This window comes from Calypte anna, chromosome 3 (genome assembly GCF_003957555.1).
Source record: "Calypte anna isolate BGI_N300 chromosome 3, bCalAnn1_v1.p, whole genome shotgun sequence".
Lineage (NCBI taxonomy): Eukaryota > Metazoa > Chordata > Aves > Apodiformes > Trochilidae > Calypte > Calypte anna.
In genome coordinates, this window is record NC_044246.1 from 98,815,810 (window position 1) to 98,835,353 (window position 19,544).

Genomic DNA, 19,544 nt, shown 5'->3' on the forward strand with positions numbered 1-19,544 from the left:
CACACTGGAGCAACAGTTCAAGAGTATTTCAGAGTTGAGCCTGTGATTAAATAAGAGTAGATTTCAGCAGAATTATAATTTCTACTTTACACAAATGTATTAAGTTTAAAAGAAACTTAGAAGGTCTCCAAGTAACTGACCTTTTAATTTTATTTCCTCTTGAATGTTTTCTTGTGTGTTTTAAATGTATCAAGGAAATCTGGCAGAAAGCAGTTTTCTTTTTCTATGAAACAGTAAGATTAAAAGTGCTTTTGTCTTCTTGCCAGGTGAGCATTCATGTTGCTTTCAGAGGTATCCACTGAAATATTAAAAAAAAGGTAGAATATCAACCAGCTACAGGAATCCCCGCTCTATGGGAATAAGAAAGACACAGGCCCAAAACTTACTCCCTCTACCCTGTTGAGAATTGCATATTGCATCTCTATTTACTATACTAATCTGAAGCTAAAAATGAGCTTTACATCACATTACCTAAAAGACTTACAGACAATGCATCTACTGGATTAAATACCTATGCACCAGACTGACTGAAGAATTAGCTTAGTGGAATTAGCACAGAGCAGTGGAATAACCTTGGTATTATGCTGTCCTCTGGCAAGAAAATATATCATCTCCTCAGTATTCATTTTTAAGTAATGGGAAGAAAAATGCCTGGTATTCAGGACATTATTACTGAGTGCTATAAAGTAATTAATACAGTAGTTTTGTTCCTCTGTGTAGCCTTATCACATGAATTTTGAGCTTTGGCTTAGTGTCCTTCTAGCAGAAAAGCTACCCATAGAATGAGCTGTAGGTTTGTACCTACAAATCGCTCCTAAGTAAGTGCATCTGACTCAATATCCTTTTTTATGTTGTTATTATTTTGTATCATGTAAGGCTGAAAGGGATCATTACATTCACCCAGCCTGATTTAAATTGTATTGTGGATCATAAATACCAGCCAGCATTATCTGACTCTTCATGTGCAAGTTGAGTGCAAGTTTCTATAAATATATATGTCTGTAGATATATACACATATATTTTTAGAAGTTTACCTAATCATTAGTAGATGATACAGAATTTGCAAGACTTCAGTTATTTAGTCAAATGTTAATAATCATCTTATTTGGAAGCATTTTCTTGTTAAATTTGAGCTTTCTTACTGGTATTATTTTCCATTTCCCTTCTTTTTATTGTAACTCAGGTCTACTAATTTTAGAATAGTTTGGGATTTTTTTTTGTTTTGTTTTTTTTCTTTTGTTAAAATAAAAATAAAAAATAAACATAGTTGTTGCACTGTAGCACTGTGCAAAACCCTTAATATTTTGTTTGCCCAAGGTGCAAGGTTATTTACCTGGTTAATATTTGTGCACAGTAACAACTGCCTTTTTCTACCTTTAGTAATCACCTTTACCAAAACGGCTGTAAAAAATTAATTACCTTTCTTTTTTAGAACTTGGTAAATGCTAGATTTCTTTCCTTTTATGTCTTCTTCTTTTCCCTTTCAATTTTATCAGTAGGTGTTTGGGTTATTTTTAAATGTTTATCAATACCAGCATGTGATATTCTTATGTGTAGTCCACTTTTTGGTTTGGAATGACTGTGGCAGAGAAGCAGCACTAAAATGCATTTAAAATTTTATGAAATAAATGATACAGTGAAGATACACTTGGCTCTGCAATCCTGTTATGCTTTTGTAGCCTTTTCCAAATCCGTTGACTTATTTATAAATTTTCCCGTATGGCTTGGCACCTGCATCTGCTACATTAGTGTAGTCAGAAGGCTGCATTTTGACAAAATCCAACTAGCAGCTGTTAATAAAATAATATAGGATGATCTTTTAGGCTGCCTAGCTCTCAGATGGAAGGTAACAGCATGAAAAAACATTCCCTGTTTCCTGCAATATTAGCAAATACTTGTTCTTAAAGGTAAATTTATTACATTTCAAAAACATATGCTGCTTTTTTGTTTGTTTTTTTGGCTTTTTTTTTCTTTACATAAAACAAAATGTTCACCAAAAATGTCTCCAAGTGTTTTTAATCATATGCACTTTGTTTTGTCAAATTACCTTAGACACCAAGAGAACAAATTTTTTTCTTCCAAGGTAGATGTTAGACAAATGCTGCCCATATGGAAACAACATAAGTCAGACTCTGTCTGATGAATTATGATGGTTTTTATTTGGTTTTGGATGTCAGTAATAAGTCAAAGCACCATCATTAGAAATAGACATAATTGCTCCTCAAATTTTCCAAAAAGAAAATCAAAAGCTAGGCATTTTAAATTCTTAAGATTTTGCTGAGGTCTGTGCAGGTTTATTAGATTTACATGAAGCAGAGCAAAATTATATGTTATGGTTTGGAAATTAGGCAAAAAATAGGCATTTTGATTCTTACATAGTGTCCTTATCTTAATAAATTTCCACAAAATAACATGCAGCTCTAAAGCAACGTCACACAGTGTCACTGAATATACCTTTCTGTGTGACCAGTCCTTGGTGTACAAATTTTGTTAGTGCAATTCATCTTATGGAACTTTAAATGTCAGGTTATGCTTAGCAGCTTCAGAAGGGAAGTTGCTTCATTTTTAACCATCCTCCTTGGAGAATGAGGGGAAAAAAAGTGTTCCTAATTCATATAGGCAGCTGATAGTAAAGCCACTGCTAAGTTGGGCTCTCAATTGATCCCTGTGAGAGAAAGGATCTATGTCAAAACCCCTCAGAGTGGATGCATTCCTGCCCTTTGTCATAAGGACGGAAAAAGACAGTAGGAGTCTTGGATTACCAAGTGAAAATAAAAGTCATCCAGACACCAGAAAGGACAACAGATGTGCAGAAAGTGGACAGAGCAGGGATGCACAAGGAGTGTGCATACACAGGGACAAAGACAAGTGTAGTGCTCTGGAGAGCCAATCCATTTAGCAGCAATTGGGGTACATGACATCTTGACCTGCCATTTTTATAACCTTGCATCAAGTTTCAAATATAGTTTATAAGGACTGTATAAACTCTATATAAAAACACTTATAGGTTATATATAAAACATGTTTTTCAGTACTTTGCTTTCCTTCATCTAGAGGAAATTACAAAAGTTATATGGCTGTTTTCATCAGTTTTGATGGGTTTCCCTAACTTTCATATATGTTAGTATATTACTATCTTCTTTTAACTTAAAAATATATGAGGTTGTAAAATAAATGTGCATAGTTAAGGAACCCAAACAACTTCAGTAGTGTTCTAGAGTGCCATCATAGTATAATTGCTCTTTTCCTTCTCTGAGTAATTTGGTATGCTGAAAATATGGGCAGAAATCTAAGCTAATACATTTAGCTGTTAGCTTGTTGCAATTGCAATGTAAATTAAAGTAACTTGCCTAAAATTTGCTATAAGGCAACCCAGTTTAGTTCTGGACTGAGAAAGGAGTAGGTGCACATTTCTGTGTTGTTACTGTTGAATGCAAGACTTCAAACTTCCACACTTGGTCCTCTCTTACTGCTGGCTAGGGAATGTCTTCATAATTTCTGGTGCAGATTGCCAAAGTAGAGGAATTAAGTACAAAACTGAATTCAAAGGAAGCATTTCTTCTCTGACCCACTTAATTCAGGGAAGCTATTTTTGTGAAATGCCACGACTCACCCTGACTCCGTCATGTCAGGATGTATCCATAAGCAAAAATGTACAGAACCACCATCAGGTTTTGACAGAGTATCCCCAAGTCTGACTGACTTAAATATTACTGTAGTTATTTAATTACTGAAATAAAATGACTTGGTTTTGTTGTTTTTGTTTGCTTGCTTGTTTGTTTTAAAAGAAAGAAACAAATGGAATTTAGCAGAAGTATTGCTTCATACAAAAGCAGTTGACACACATCCAATAAAGGAAGATTATACAACTCAGAATATTGGTTTTATAATGGTCAATATACAACAAGAAGGATGTTTTGTGACCTTATTTAAACCTCAGTCCTTACACACCTAACTTCAGCTCCTCTTTTCTCTGAGAAAAATTATTTATAACATAGTTCATTTGAAGGGTATTTGGAGTTACATATATTCCTACATTTTTAAATCCATGCTATACAGTACTTTATTGCTCTTATAGAAAGGCTATGAAAATGTTTTCTTCCAGCATGGTATCAACAGCAAGCTCCATAGAAAATAAGCAACAATTTGTCATCTGTTTGTAGTCATTTTGTCCTGAATTTTTCATAGAATGTAACTGAATACTTTGTCCTACTGTGCTGTTCTGCTTGCATCCTGGTGCATTTCTAGTACTGTAGTCTGTTTAAAATCTTCTAACACAAGAGTGAATTTTGTGCCCAATCTCAAGAGAAGCCACAGCTACCCAGCACCTCAGATTTTCTTGCACCTCAGCAATCTCTGGAGTGAGAAAGACTTGAGTGGATAGAGTGTTTTATTCTCTGCCTAATTTACAGTGATATTTCCTGGCCTCAAGACAGCATCTGAATTCCCAGAAGGTAGAGCATAAAAAGTGTACTTTGCCTGCGCTGGCTTTGAGGAGCTTGGTTCCACATTAGGGGAAGTGGAAGGCCTTAGGCATAGCTTGTGGCAGGAATGAACTGAGTCATTCCATGGAAGATGTAAGGAAAAGGAAACAAATCAAATAGGCTTTGGCTATGGTCCCAAACAGGTTGAGAAAGAGAATTAACCACATTAATGATTAATGATAGCAAAGCTCATTCAGCTTGAAAAGTACTTTATAAGTGCTAAGTGCTGGCATTAAAAATGTATGAATTTTCATTTCAGTCCACACTTGGCGTCTGCAAATGGAGGAGAAAGGGAAGAGCCAGAAGTGTCATTATGGCAGAACTATTACCTCACTACAGATGAAACTGCAGTCTGCCAAGGCATGCAGTCTAGGACCTGGTTCCTGCTGAGATGAGTCTGCTGTGATTGCTGATAGTGGTTCTCCACTCACCCAGCAGAGCTCTAAGAAAATGCTTGGAAATGTTCTGCAAGTCAAACATCTACTAAGTGAACAGTTGTTTTCATTGAATCCCTACTGATAAAGAGGAATACATAGACCCTAATCTGTCTCATGTGTATTTTTTTACACATGTGCAGGTTTGTATTATCAAGGTGATGCATTTTGTCAGCAGAAAAGTTGTATATCAGAGCAGCAGAAAAATTATGTGGACAGGAAGTGACATTTTCACTGCAGTCAAGCTGCTAGAAGTAAAATCTGAAAGAGAACACTAATAAGGGACTCTGAAAGGAGCAGAATAAGCATACTAAAAGTCAGAACACAAAGAGAAGAGGCTGAATGAGTAGGCTCAAAGTCTGGACCTTAGCAGCTACAAGCCACTTGGGCAGGAAATACACTCCTTGATGGCCTGTATGATGGTGTGGCTGGAAGGAAGAAGCAGCTTTGTGCTCTGACCTGCACTTAGGCATGCAGGATTTGGCAGGGTCAATGCAGCCCTTTGCCTTCCCAGGTTGATGGGGGGGTCAGTTTCTGCTGTGTACTTTTTGCAGATTCTGTCTGGAAATGGTACTTGAAGTCCCTGTTTTGCCAGCTTGCTGCAGAGTGTGGAATTCCTCTTGCCTCCCATCCAGATGTATGCTGGGCTTATTTTTTATCTTCATTTCACTCTGCTGCTGCTCCAGCCTCACTCTCTACTCACATATCTGGTAAGAGGGTTAGGGACCTGCTTTCTGTAATTATCTTCAGTTTACCACTGCTGTCTAAGCTCATGAGCAGGGTGAGAATCCCAAAGGTGACCTGCCTGTTGGAAGGCAGATCCTCATTTGGTCTTTTTGCACAGTCTCAGGCTGGTAGAAGTTGCAAGGTATCTGCAGGAAGAAGGACATCTCTCTATTGCTCCCCTCGTATGCTGTCACTCTCACCTTGATATGTGGAGGTAGACAGGGGGTGGTTGCACTTCAAGAATGAAAAGATTTCATCTTAATTTTTCCTTACTCTAAAATGGCCACATTTCTTCTCTGTTTTGTTGACAGATGTGCTGTGCACTACTGTGTGAGATGCTACATTTTTAGTTATGTCTTGGGCTAAATGCTGTGGTTGCTAAGGGAGAAAATTACTGGTATTATCAATATTTATTATTCAGTCCCCTTGGAAACTGTAGTTCTTCTGAGTATTAACTTTCCCACTTTTTTCTTCCTATGGAAAAGGAAGTAACCATGAAGCTAAGATATTTTCTTTTTTCCTAGAAACAGAAGGCAAAGTACACAACTCCCTTTTGCTCTCTGGTATGCTTGACAGATGTCTATGGCTAGTTACTTCTTACTATGCTGTGTTGTGGTTTCCAGTAGCATAAAGATTTTTGGAGTGTGGTTAATCTAATTTTATCTTTGTGCTGCTCTATCATGTTTCATCCTATCCTAGCTCCCTGTTTGATTTGTCCTTTTCCCCATGATTGTTATTTTTCAATTTGCTGCATATTTTAAATTAAGGAAGAGTTAACTGATTGGGACATTAACTTGAAATGTTCTATTTAAAACTATAACCGTGGCAAAAGCTGTAAGTGTGGCCATGATTGTAAATGAGACAGAGTAATACCTGTTTTTTCGAACAAGTTTGAGTTCTTTGGGTTTTCAAAGTAAAGCTGTTTAAATACTGTGTAGTTTATCTTTGGTGGGATAGTTAACTCAGTCTTTGGATTTTTTACAGTGCCTAAAACAGTATGTGGAACTTCTGATCAAAGAAGGTCTAGAAACAGCAATCAGCTGCCCTGATGCTGCCTGCCCAAAGCGAGGTCATCTGCAAGAAAATGAGGTACACTTTTACTGCAAATAGTTGTTTGTTGGTTTTTTCTTTTTTTTTTTTTTTCTTCTCAGCATGTTTAAATGTGTCTTACTCTTTATATTATAGATGCCATTGTTGCCAACATATGTTTTTAATAATTCTCTAAAGGTCAAATATTTTGTTTCTGTTGAAAATGCCTCCGATTATTGCTTTTCCTAATTGGAAACCTATCTTTTCCTTCTTTCAACAGATTGAGTGCATGGTTGCTTCAGAAATCATGCAAAGGTATAAGAAGCTACAGTTTGAAAGAGGTAATGCATGTAACACTACTCCTTGCAAGGCTGTGGGAATGGTTTCACTGCAGAGCCATCCCTTACATCAGAATCTGCCTCTACACATATCTGTGCAGTAGCACTCTTCATTAAATGTTTGGCTGTCTAAAACCAACCAACCAACCAAAAGAAACAAAATGAAAAATGGAAAACATTTGTTTTTCTGTTCTTGCTTGGATGATTCCCAGAATGTTGCAATTCAGGGAATAAAGTAAGGAAAGCAAATTGCTATGTATTATATTGCTCTATAACTAAGGGAGGCAATGATTTCTATTTTGAATTTTGCTGCTTGAGCTGACTGCCAGTACTCTAGGGTACAAGGGGTTGAAATGACCCCTTTTATGGAGCCACTATTATCTCCTGTGATGGTATCTGGTGCAGAATTACTGTGCAGTTCATGATAGCCTGAGCATTGTTAATTTTTATGAGGATATAAGCTGACTGAGTGCCTATGGTGATGTGGAACTGTGTAGCCCTAGAGAATTTACAGTAAGTTTTTGCTGAGGGTAGGATACAGACAAGTGACCACTGAAGTAATTGATAAGTTCTTCTTGACTTCAGTGGGCTTTGAAATGTGAAAGGTCTTTCCAGTAAGCAGCCTCAAAGAAAGGGATGAAGCTGTATAACAATAGTATGTTACTGTTAATCATGTAGTTACATTAGGGCAGAGACCAACTTGAAATAAGAGTCCTACTGTAAAAACTTTCTGATAGGTTATATCTGCACAGTATGTTCTTTATTTATCTTGAAGTATAACTGAAGAAAACATCTCATTCTCAGAACAAGTTTATTTCTGTGAATGAATATGGGCAATTAATTCACACTCGGAAAATTTACTTTAGTTTGGTGCCCATTTGCAAAGCTGGCCAGATTTCTGTCTAAGTGGGTAGCATAAATTAAAAGGCTTCCTTTGAAAATTTGTCTTCAAATGCCCTGCCAGTCAACCTTAGCTGAAATAGATTGTTATTGAAGGCTGGTCTTGTAACTGCCTTTGAATCTTGTTCTTTTATGTCCCTTTACAGAAGTGCTTTTGGATCCGTGTCGGACTTGGTGTCCATCCTCTACTTGCCAGGCAGTTTGCCAGCTCCAGGAACCAAGCCCACAGGACCCCCAGCTGGTCCAGTGCAAAGCCTGTGACATTGAGTTCTGCTCTGCTTGCAAAGCTAATTGGCATCCAGGTCAAGGCTGTCAAGAGAACATGCCAATCTCTTTTCTTCCAGGAGAAACAAGGTAAAGTATTGCAAAAGATCAAGTATTTATAAACAAAGCTATCTTTGAATAGGTGAGGGTATGAATAACAAAGGGGTATTTTCCTGTAGTTTTTTTTCAAGCTGTTTCCTTCACTTAGTCATTCCTGTTATTTTAATGCTTTATTCCAAAACTGGATAGCTCTTGGCAGCCTAACTTCTTGCCTCCATTCTCAGCAAAGCAAAATGAAACTGCATGAGCCTCTATCAGCCACTCTTTTGCCCCAGTGGGAAAAAAAATGATATCCACACAGCTCGTGAGATCACCTCATTGCTGCTGCTATGCTGGACAGTGTGAGGGTTGGTAGCATTGTGCCAGACAGAGATTTTTAGGATACTCTCTCAGCCATCATCGCTGCTGCACATTTGCCCAGTGATCTTAAGTTCTGCTTCAAGATGTTTCTGGTGGCATAAAGCAGCCAGTGAAGAGGAAAGGCCATTGTGCATATGTTCCACTTAATATCTGGGCTTTCTCAAAGATTGTTCAGGGTATCATCAAAGTCCTGTCCAGCCTTGGACATAGCTATTCATAACTTGTTTTCTTTCAAGCTCTGCTATAACAGGTGACTAGCCATAATGCTGTTATGTTGAGTTCCTGGTCAAATGTGGTAGCATTTGCACATGATTTTTGTGTGTGCTTGACCAGAACTGTGGCTTACTAAACTTCATGGCAAGGTAAAATGCTTTAGCTATTTTCCTTAGTGGTTTAGTTGCTTTTTGTTTTTATTTCATGCTTCACTTTTTACTCCACTGCGGGTTTTTTTCTCATTATTTTGGAGCATAATGTGCAGGTAGCAGTTTGTGCAACTGTGTGTTTGGAGTTTCATGTGCAGTTTATGCATTTAAAACATTTTTCTGTAATACCATTGCCCCTAGTGTGAATAATGAGCATGTGTCCTTTTATCCTTATGTTGGGCAAGATCAGTCAAGGGTCAGTCTTGTTTTCCAGTAAGCTTTTGATTTCTCATCAGTTGCTCTGCAGTGGCTTCAGGAAGTGTCATTTTTTTAGGGTACATTTTAGCTGTTGATGTGAGTAATGCCTGCATATGGTAGAAAGCCACTCAAGGGAAATAAATATTCTTCCAGTGTTTCCACATTCCTCTCTGTTGTTCTGGGACATCCAATGGTTTTGTATAGTCCTGCAAGACAAGAAAAGGTGGTGCTAATCCTAATTCAGAAACAGTGGCGTGCTAAGACTGTGTTAGACACAAAAAGATCAACTCTGAAAAGACATGACCTAAAAACCTTGTGAGTCCTGATTTGGAGGTAAATTCCTAGGGAGGATCCTTAAGGAGGGCAGAGACTGTTTTTGCTCTCTGGTGTCTCAGTCCAAAGGAATGTAGTCTGAGCTTGTGCCATCAAGGGATTTCTTCCTCCTCTTTTCTGGGAAAGAAGAAGGGAGGAAAAATGGAAATTATCTAAACATACAAAGAAAGCAGTTAGGTATATGTTCCATGAGAAAACTGTAATATCAATTAATAACTCTAAATAACAAAGCCAGTTATTAAAATATGTGGTGAAGAAAAATGTTCTGACTCTTACATAGGCACTGTAGTCATTAAACTTTTTTTTTTTTTCCCCTAGAGATATGTTTGGCAAATAAAGTATGACCAAAATATCTGTACAATAAAACTCAGCTGAATATCTTTATCTCTTCTAATTTCTAATTATTTTTTTTAAATTAAAAAGTAGGCTTGCATTCTTAGTACAGTTCTTAGATGTTCTTCTCTAAACTGACATGACCACACATCTTATTAATTCCTCTGTCCCACAGCTCAGTTTTTAAAATGGAAGATGATGATGCTCCAATCAAACGCTGTCCAAAATGTAAAGTTTACATTGAACGAGATGAAGGCTGTGCCCAAATGATGTGTAAGAACTGCAAGCATGCCTTTTGCTGGTACTGCCTGGAATCTCTTGATGTGAGTACATGTCATGCACTCTGGTTCTCAGAAACTTAGAATTTCATTGCTTTGCCAAGTAGCTGTCTATCAATTAAATAGTACCTTATTAGATTCTGACCAACTTGTTGGACTGCAACCCACCAGAGTTGATGCTGGTAATTTTATACCATTTTTATTCTCTGTTTTACTTGTCTGAGCTGTGTGGTCTTAACATTTTGCCTATGTGAGTCATGAAGTAATTATTAAAAAGTAAAATTTTCTGAAAATATCCTTTTTGCAGTCTTTACATGGCAAGTGACAGGGGGAGGGGAACAGGGACTTTTTTTTTTTTTTTAATTTTAAAATAATATTTAATTTTCAATTGACTTTTCAATGTTTTCCTTTTTGAAGGGGTTACAGGATGAGTATTGCAATGTTCTTAGTCTGTGGAAGTTTAACAAAGTAGATGTAGTGCGTCACCATGCTGGAGACAAGCAATCAGATTTGTTTACTGTTCATTGTATTCTGTGGGACAAGTAATAGATCTGACATATGAAAAAGAATACAATATTCTCCTAACATCAGTCATTTGTCAGTCTATAAGCTTCTGCTTTCATATGTTTACGGTTTTTTTAAATCAGCCTGTTATCATGCTCAAGGATCAGAGAATATACAATATACAACATCTGTTTCCATGTCATTTGTTTTATGGCATTGTTAACAATAGCAAAGGAAATGTTTTAGGTTCCTGAAAGCTTCTCAGATTATACAAATCCTGTGGTTGTCCCATTTGAATGCTTTACTAACGGTCCTTAAGTCACAAGCTTCTCATGTGCTCAAAGAGCAGTGTTTCCTTGTTACTGAGCCTGCTATCTTGGCTGGTTTGTGAAGGGTGACAGGACTCATAGAGACATAATTTCTCAAAAATCTGCATTGTTCTTTTAGTCTTCAACTACTAAAAGGAATCAATGATGGGAAGTCTGCAGTACAAGTATTCATTTTCCTTTGCTCTTTCTGTATGTGAGTAAAATATTTGCAATGGTCAGCTTATTTTTTTTGGATCTTGCTAAATGTGCTAGAATTTAAATATACAGCTTGAGAGCCTTTGGGAGAACAATTCATAATCGATATATGGCAAACCTGTTTCAAAAGTTGTTTAGTTATAAACAAAGCACTTTGGAAAGATTTGACCTGTCTGTATCCACATTACTAAGCTTTATCTTATAATACCTGTTTATAAGTTCTCAGGAACTACTTACAGTTTGTACTCTTTATTGCCTATCTTTTCATTTGATATTTTGTAGGATGATTTTCTCCTTATACATTATGACAAGGGACCTTGTCGAAATAAGTTGGGACACTCCAGAGCATCTGTTATCTGGCACAGAACACAGGTAAAGCTCAGATCTTTCAAAGCTCTGTACAAGACTCTACTATTGTCATGGTGCCTTTTTTTTGCTTCACTCGTTTTAAGACCTAAGGGTAAAATTCCTTGCCAAATCGTAACTGATTTTCATAGCAGATTTGAAGGGGTCAGTAGGTTGGAGAGGAACAGTTAACTCTCCCAGAGAAGAAACTTCTTGGGAGATAGCTATGGAGAGCTAGGGAGGGTAAGTTTGCAAAGCAGGTAAGTGCCAGGCTAGAGAGATGTTCTCAGTAAACCTGTAGTACAAACTAGGTTACCATAATCCATCTTATTAAAAGGGAAGCTCATCCTGCAAGGGATCTTTAGGTCCAGATCCAGAACTGGAAAGGAATTAGCCTGAGTATGACCAGTTGACCCATTCATGTAGGTTGGACAGAAAGTAACCCTGTGAGCTTATCAGTAGTTTCAAACAGATTCAAACTGGAAATAACAAAGGCTGTGGGGATACATCTTGTAGTCTAGAGCATGCTGGTTCCAACCTAAATGCTCATAATGAACAATTTGTCTGCACTACTTTTGTATATGCACTATAAATGCCAATGCATGACTTGGTACAATGTAGTGCCTTTACAATCACTTGAGAGATAGAGGGACATCTGGGTATCTGAGTCATCTCTTCTTAAATTATCTGTATGCCCATAAAAAGCTACCTTAGCTTCAGATTAAGTGCTTTTCTTGAAGTAAATATTTCTTTCCATTTAAGCATAAACCCCAACTCTAGAGAATAAATCCCAAATCTGGAAAAAGAACTACACTGGAATAAAAGGAGAAAGAACACACCCCTCTCCCTCTATTTACACCCCTGGGTGCCTGAGCTATGAGGCTGGGTTTTGCTTGGTTTAGCTAATGGTGTCTTAGGAAGTGTGTGAGTACATGAGCTTTTTGATATACCTGTAATAGGAAGTGATCAGCCTGATATTTGGAATCTGTTCTTAGCCACAGCATTTAGGGCAAATATGTTTGGTACGCAGTATGCTTCCTATTCTGGACATTGTTGAAATAGAAAGTGATGATTCCCTAGCAAACAGGATATATTTCTGCTAAACTAAAGCCAAATCAACACTGAAATTGTTTCCTCATGTTAAGTTTATTTGAGTATTTATCCCAGGCGAATTGAGGTGAGCCTTTGGTTTGCTGTTTGTGGATTTAAAAAAATAATGTTTATTTTGGCCAGGGGGAATGACTTGTTGTTGAGTCAGCAGCAACTTGAGGGCAGCAACTTCTTCAGAAGCAATGGAACAAAGAAGAAAATGAGTAATAGTCAGTAGGCAGCTTTGTTTAAAAAAATAACAGAAAAACAAACAAAAAGCACAACAGAAGAAAAACCACAACACAACCAATCAAAAAAAAAAAAACCACCAACAAGACAAACAGGAATCACACACACACACACACACACCAAAAAAAAAAAAAAAAAAAAAAAAAGAGAGAGAGAGAGAAACTTGATGAATTGTTTGATGGTATATTGAGGCAGAAAGGAAGACTTAAATATCTCATAAAAATTACCATTAATCAATCCTGTCCACGGAATTGCTGACTGGCAGCTTGGCAGTCTGACCACTGCACTCAGCCTGGGCTGCACAGAGCTCATCAAGGGCACAGGCTGTGTCCAAAGAGCAGCATGGCAATAGCTGGAGCTCACGATTTTTGAAGGAGATTGGAATTTATTTTCAGTTGTCTGTGGTAAATAAATGCAGAGATTAGCAAATGGAAGTTTCAGCATGTCAGAACCTCCAGAAAATAACATGTCATGAAACGTGCACACTTCTGATGCTGGAAAGGAAATGGTTCCCGGCAAACATTCGAAGTGTCAAGGCTGGGAAGTTTGAGCTCCTCATCCCGGGACAGCCGAGAGCCGGGGCTGCAGGCGGAGCGGGAGGCGGAGGCGGTTACGGTCCCACAGCGCCATCTCCTGCGGCCAGCCCGCCCCTCAGCCCTCTGGCAGCCCTGAGAGGGGAAATCCCCCAAGAAATACATAGCAACCAGAACGAGAAATCGTCCGTGGACAAAAGTATTAGTAAATCATCCTGTCTATACCATGGCTAAATAGATATTTGCCAGTAAATGGAAACAGCATCTCTAGCCCTGCCAAAAAAAATTCTTTAATGAGCACTGCACTTGAACTTCATTTTGCCTTCTGTTATCAGGTTTTGCTCACAGATTAGCATTCCACTCCTGCCTTCATTATTCAAAATTTTTCACAGACGCTCTCATGTGAATAAATCCAAATTACTTTCTTAAAGAAAAACAAAAACTACTTAAATAATTTTTTAAATTATTTCTTAAATAATGAAAACCAACCAACCAACCAAACCCAAAACAATAAAACATTGATGCAATTTTATTTTTACAATTGACTATGGCAAATAGAAAATTTCCTTGGGCAATCAACCTCAACTTTAATCCTTTAAAAATAATTTTCCAAGTTTAAATTCTTTAAAGACTAACAGAGCGTTGCATGCTAATAGGATGGGTAGGTCTCTGGTCCTCTGCACATGCTGGGAAGAGGGTGATCAATAAGTGTAAATGAAAAATAATGTTTCTAGGTAGGGATAGGTCATGTCTCCCAAAGCAGCAGGATGAGCTCAGCCTGACTGGAAAAATCCATTTGGCACATAGTGCTATTACAGTCCATAGTGGGTTTAATCTGTAGTTGGGATTCCCAAACTTGCACTCCTGTTGGTGGGAAATCTGTGGGAATCTTCCCAGATGATACATAAACGATGCCAAAACCTTGACTGATTCTTTTTGGAGATTGCTCCAGCAAAAAGGGGAGAACATAAAGGTGGGGGTCTGTAGCTCTTTTGTAGTCTTGATCCAGAAATGTAATATTTAGGCTTGATGAAGAAAAAAGTATTTAGTCAGTTCTTTCATTAGTTGTTTGGGATACAACAAAACTCAGAAAGACAAATAACCATCTGCATCAGTTTGTGTGATGGAACTGTGTTGTGTGGCATGGTTCTGACTGGAGCACTGAAACCTGAGCATTCACTCTGTGATTTCCCACATGTTTACTGATCACAGGCACTGACTTCAGTGTACACCTCCAGGGAAATCCTGGTTTTAGTAAGAGAACAGCATTTGTAGAGATCCTTCTGAAGGACACATAATGCACTGGTGTCAGCTCAATCTAGACAACCATCATCCCTAATTCAGTGCTATTCTCTTCTCTTCTCTTGCAGGTGGTAGGAATTTTTGCAGGATTTGGTCTTCTACTTTTGGTGGCCTCCCCTTTTCTTCTACTTGCCACACCATTTGTTCTGTGCTGCAAATGCAAATGTAATAAAGGAGATGATGACCCCCTTCCTACCTAGCCTGGGATGATTGGACTCATCACATCATGTGTTTTGGTTTTATTGTTGCTGTTGGTGTTTCCCTTTTTCACTTACATTGCTGTAGCCTTATTAGCCCCTCTCTGCTTTTCATTGACACACAGTCTTGGTTCCAGGAACTGTTGCTACTGCTGTTGAATATATCAATTAATAACAGACAAGAAGGGTAATGGAAGGCAAGTTTGGTGCTAAAGGGAGACCATGGACCTAGCTAGCTATCTAAGAGGTGATACTGCTAAAAATAATGCAAAAAAAAGTTCCTGTTGCCCTGCTAGTGGACTGGGAACTGGGCTGAATGACATCAGCAAGACAAACTGAAAATGCATATAGATCTAAACTGTCTACATATCCATTTACTTCAAAATTTGGTGTCTTATTCCTGTATATATATTCAAATTGCCTTTCATTTAAATCAGATAGTCAACCTAGTGTGATTTTTGCCATGTTGTATATCTGTTTTTGTTAAAGCCATCACAATGTCCTTTTTAGTACCTATTTTTCCAAGTACTACGAAATCAATAAGGTGCATATAGGCCATCCTATGCCTTTCTTGAAATTTGAGGAGGGTTAAAAGGACAAAGTTGGTGCTGTTGCCTTCCAGCATTTTTTTGAAGTCTTACAAGAAATTTGTTTGATTGAAAGCTACATTTAAAAATGAATTGATGAAGCTGTAAGATTGAGTGGTGACACAAACCTGCTATCTAATCAAGGTTCTTTAAACAATGCATCAATGGTGTTGGTTAACTTCTGGACCACTAGTGTTTTTCTGAATTGTCTTTTGTTTGGGTTTTTTTGCTGTTTAGGGTTCTGCTACAGTTACAGGGCTACGTAACTTCTAATCCAGGTATCTTAGTCTTTTTTATATAGAGAGAGATATATAATCCTATTTAAACCAAATGTGTAAATAGCTGTGCTATTGAAATATTTTGGAAGTTCAAGATAGCTTGCTTCTGTCTTTAGGGCAATTACTAAAAAATGCAAGACTAACTTTACTATTTAGGAGACTTCGGTTATCAATGAATCTTCCCTTTTAAGTAGAAATATATATTAGGGTCATCCCTGTAGTTAACTAAAATGCCTGGGATATTTGTGAAAATTGTACTTTAAATTTAAACTATTTATCCCATTTTCAGCGTCAATATCATATGATGTGTGGTGTGTGCTGTTAATAACTATGCTGTGACAAAGTATTTCTATTTGAAAAATAATCACTTGATTTAATAGTTTTGTGGAATGCACAGTGCTGTGTTTCCAGGGTAGAGAAGTGTGCTAGTGAACATACTGTTAATCATTCTAGTTTCTCTTTAGAAATATTTTGTTGAAAACCATTTTGCTCTGATTGCAAAGCCTACAAGAAGTTGACTAATAACTTCCCACCATGAAACATCTGAACAAAATGGGTATGTTTGTGTGTAGTACTGAAGGAAAACATTCTTTTGAATGTCTTGTGGACTGAGGTTTGACTGTTTAACTGTTTTTTTCATCCATATTTCTTTCTGTGTATTATTGGTTTACTGACATGGATTAAAATGTTGAGGCCAGGATAATTTTGCACTGAAAATGTATCAAGACCCTTAAATGCAACTTCTTCTGGCTGTTGTCACAGACTGGAAAAATGTTTTCATAGCTCAAGCATAAGGAAATTTCTTGTTTCTTTATTATCTTTCATTTTATACTGTCTATCTGCTAAATAAAAAGACCGTGGGGTACAATTTTGAAAAGGGCCACTGTCTTTTTATTAAACTATTAATGAATTCCTTCTCCTTCACTTCTTCCAAGTTTAATAGTATCCAAACTGAAACTGTAGCTATAGCTTTTAGCTCCAGGAGCTGGGGGTTATTTACAATTTGCTTATTTGTCTTGATTTTAATGAGTTCAGATGTTACAACATGAAGGGTAGCTGGTTTTCAGCAAGTCTGAACTCCCTGTGATATCTTCAGATAGTTTCTGGCAGTGCAGAACTGAGTCCAGCAAGCAGTGGTTCTCTCCCTCCAGCCCCGACAAGAGTCCCAGTGGTACCCTGAGCCCAGCACCTGCCCACTTCCATGGGCAGAAGTAGTGAAAACCAATCTTAGAAGGACAGTTCCCTGCAGGTAAGCTTGAACTGTGGCCTTTTCATCCTTGGCCCCGTAATTTAACTGGAGGGGAAAAAAAAAAAAAAAAAACAAAACCAAGGCACTGGACAACAGGATGTAAAGATTTAATGGGTTGTTAATTTTCTAATTGGGAGCATTAAGGGATTTTGCTATATGCAGCAGTGGTTCTGATGACAGATCTCTACTGCTGGGGTGAGAAATAGCAGAGGTGCAGTTGTCTGTTTGCAGTACCAGAGTGTCCTGATATGAGGTTTATTTTCTCTGTGCCTTTCTTAGAGACAACATTTCTGTGGCAATATAGTTGAGTTTTGCACCATACTGTGTGGCCAGTTAATAATCAATGACAAAATTAATGCATTTCCAGATTTGAAAGAAGTCCTTCACAAATACAGATGGTTTTAAATGACATTTCATAATCGATGCTCACAGGTAGCACTATTTATAATCGGAAAACTGTGTACTTCCACCAGTATATGTCTCTCTCTATGGTCTCAACATACTTGAATTGCTACTAGAGAGTTTTATGACATACCTAGTTTCACATCCTGGCTGTTAGGATAGACCATATTCCTGCATATATTTACCAAATACCTAATCCTTTCAGGTTTCTTAAATGTCATTCCATCTTATTCTTTATTTGGTGCTTTGTTTCTTTGTTGTTGTTTTTTTTAAAAAATTTTAAAATACTGTTTTGTTTCATATGTAGTAACAGCTTAACTATTGGAACTCGATACATGGTGATGTATTGAGTCTGGGGCATTTTCATGTTACAGGTCATGTTGATAGTGTGACATTTAATACCCTGAAACTGAATTGTAAATACATTATTTTAAACTCTGAAATTGAAACTCCCTGCGATGGAAAAGTGAACGTTTGCGGCTTTTCAGATGAATTTCTGTAACAAAAGCTTTGGCTTTTTAGACTTTTATCAGCAAAATAAGATTCACTGCATGAGTTCTGTTGCAGTTTTATGGCTACTCTGGCTTTTTGCCTTGTCTTAATGCTGGTTTGAATGGAGTTTGTAACAGTACTTCATTTGCATGTTCTGGTGGGGTCAAGTGATGTCCTGTCTAGCGAGCATGAGACTGAGTGTAGAGTCCAGACTCCAGACGTTTGCATCTCCCTGGATTTGCCATTCATGTGTTGAGCTGAATACAGTTCTGAGAGAGATCAGCAGCACAGCCTGCACCCACCTTCACTGGCAATAGTTTTGGGTTTGGACAAGTTGCTTATCTCCTCTCATCTCAATTTAACCATCCTTTAAATGGATGGCCCAATGTTTACCTACCTCACAGGAGGGCTGTGAGAGCTAATTCATTGGTTTTGAGGCTCTTTTAAGATTCTGTCTTGAAAGACATATATAAATGCTTACTTCAGTTTTATGTTAATATTTCAATTTATTCATGTTGGCCTTCGTCCTGAAACCTCCTACTACTGACTTTAGCTGGCCGAGAGTTTGGGATGCTTTCCCCCACACACCAAGCAGCATAATCTTTCCTCAAATACTCTGTCTTATGAATTAGACAAAATCCCAAATAAGTGCTGACTAGATCAACTCTCGGCTTACAGTTGATTTCCTGACATGCAGGAAACACAAGCAAAATTGTGAAAAGCTCTCTTGTTCCTGGAGCTGACAGGATAAAATATTCATAGATCAGAGAAAGATGAAGTGCTTTTGATTTTAAATTGTTATAGGCAGGAAAACAAAAATGAAGTTTATTGCATTTCATCTGTAGATCTTTTACTATATAGGAATATATATATTTAAGACACACCATTCTCATCTCAGTGAAGTGCAGCATGCATAAAACTTTGTGCAGGTTTGCTTTTTTCAAAACCAGAGTTTGTGCATTTCACATACATAATCTAAAATCCTGAGCAAAAATGGTAGAATCTGGTTGTTGATGACACTGATAATAAAGACATCAAAAAAGCCTGCATCAGCTCTTAATTTCTAATGCACTTATACTAAGGCATGCTCTTTGTGTTTAGAGCCCTGTGGTATCCATTATTGCTTTGATTTGTATCTCTCTTATAAGAATTCCAGGAACATTAGGTACAGGTTCATGGTACATGACTGAACCTTTCTTTATCATTTTATCATGGATGTATTTTAAACTTGTATAGGGATAAGCATGAAGGAGTCATGCATATGTATAAATAATGTATTTGACCAGTGTAAAAATAGTTCTGTTGATGTATTTGAAATGTAAGTACATTCTGTGCCACTAACACTGTGATGTATAAAAGAGCTGTTGAATGCCTTTTAATGTTGTGTTTTGTACTTTGAATCATATTGAAGAGTTTAATTTGTAATTTCAATAGATATTTTAAATGAATGTGTCTCCTGTGATTCTTCATAGTGACTTTTCAGTGCTAGGCATTCACTAAAGAAAAGTGCTTTTGTTATAAGACTCCCCGTGCGTGTCTGCCTCCCCATCCTTAAGTGCAAGCACAGCCTGTGTCCTGGAGACCTCCTACCTTATGTCTCGGTGTAACTGCAGTTTCTGACTCACTGTCTCCT

The 19,544-nt window shown here is 37.5% G+C and overlaps 1 protein-coding gene across 6 annotated transcripts in view; it reads left to right on the plus strand.

Annotated features, from left to right (window-relative positions):
* The window catches only part of RNF144A (ring finger protein 144A), a 63,460-nt gene extending 44,101 nt beyond the window's left edge, over positions 1-19,359 (plus strand). For all 6 annotated transcript variants that reach the window (XM_030447034.1, XM_030447035.1, XM_030447036.1 and 3 more), the window contains 6 exons: positions 6,630-6,734; positions 6,955-7,015; positions 8,059-8,266; positions 10,058-10,205; positions 11,471-11,560; positions 14,775-19,359. In XM_030447034.1, coding sequence (XP_030302894.1) covers positions 6,630-6,734; positions 6,955-7,015; positions 8,059-8,266; positions 10,058-10,205; positions 11,471-11,560; positions 14,775-14,906 — 744 coding nt within the window. In that variant the 3' untranslated portion in view covers positions 14,907-19,359. The remainder of the gene's footprint in view (positions 1-6,629; positions 6,735-6,954; positions 7,016-8,058; positions 8,267-10,057; positions 10,206-11,470; positions 11,561-14,774) is intronic.
* The last annotated feature ends 185 nt before the right edge of the window (positions 19,360-19,544 follow it).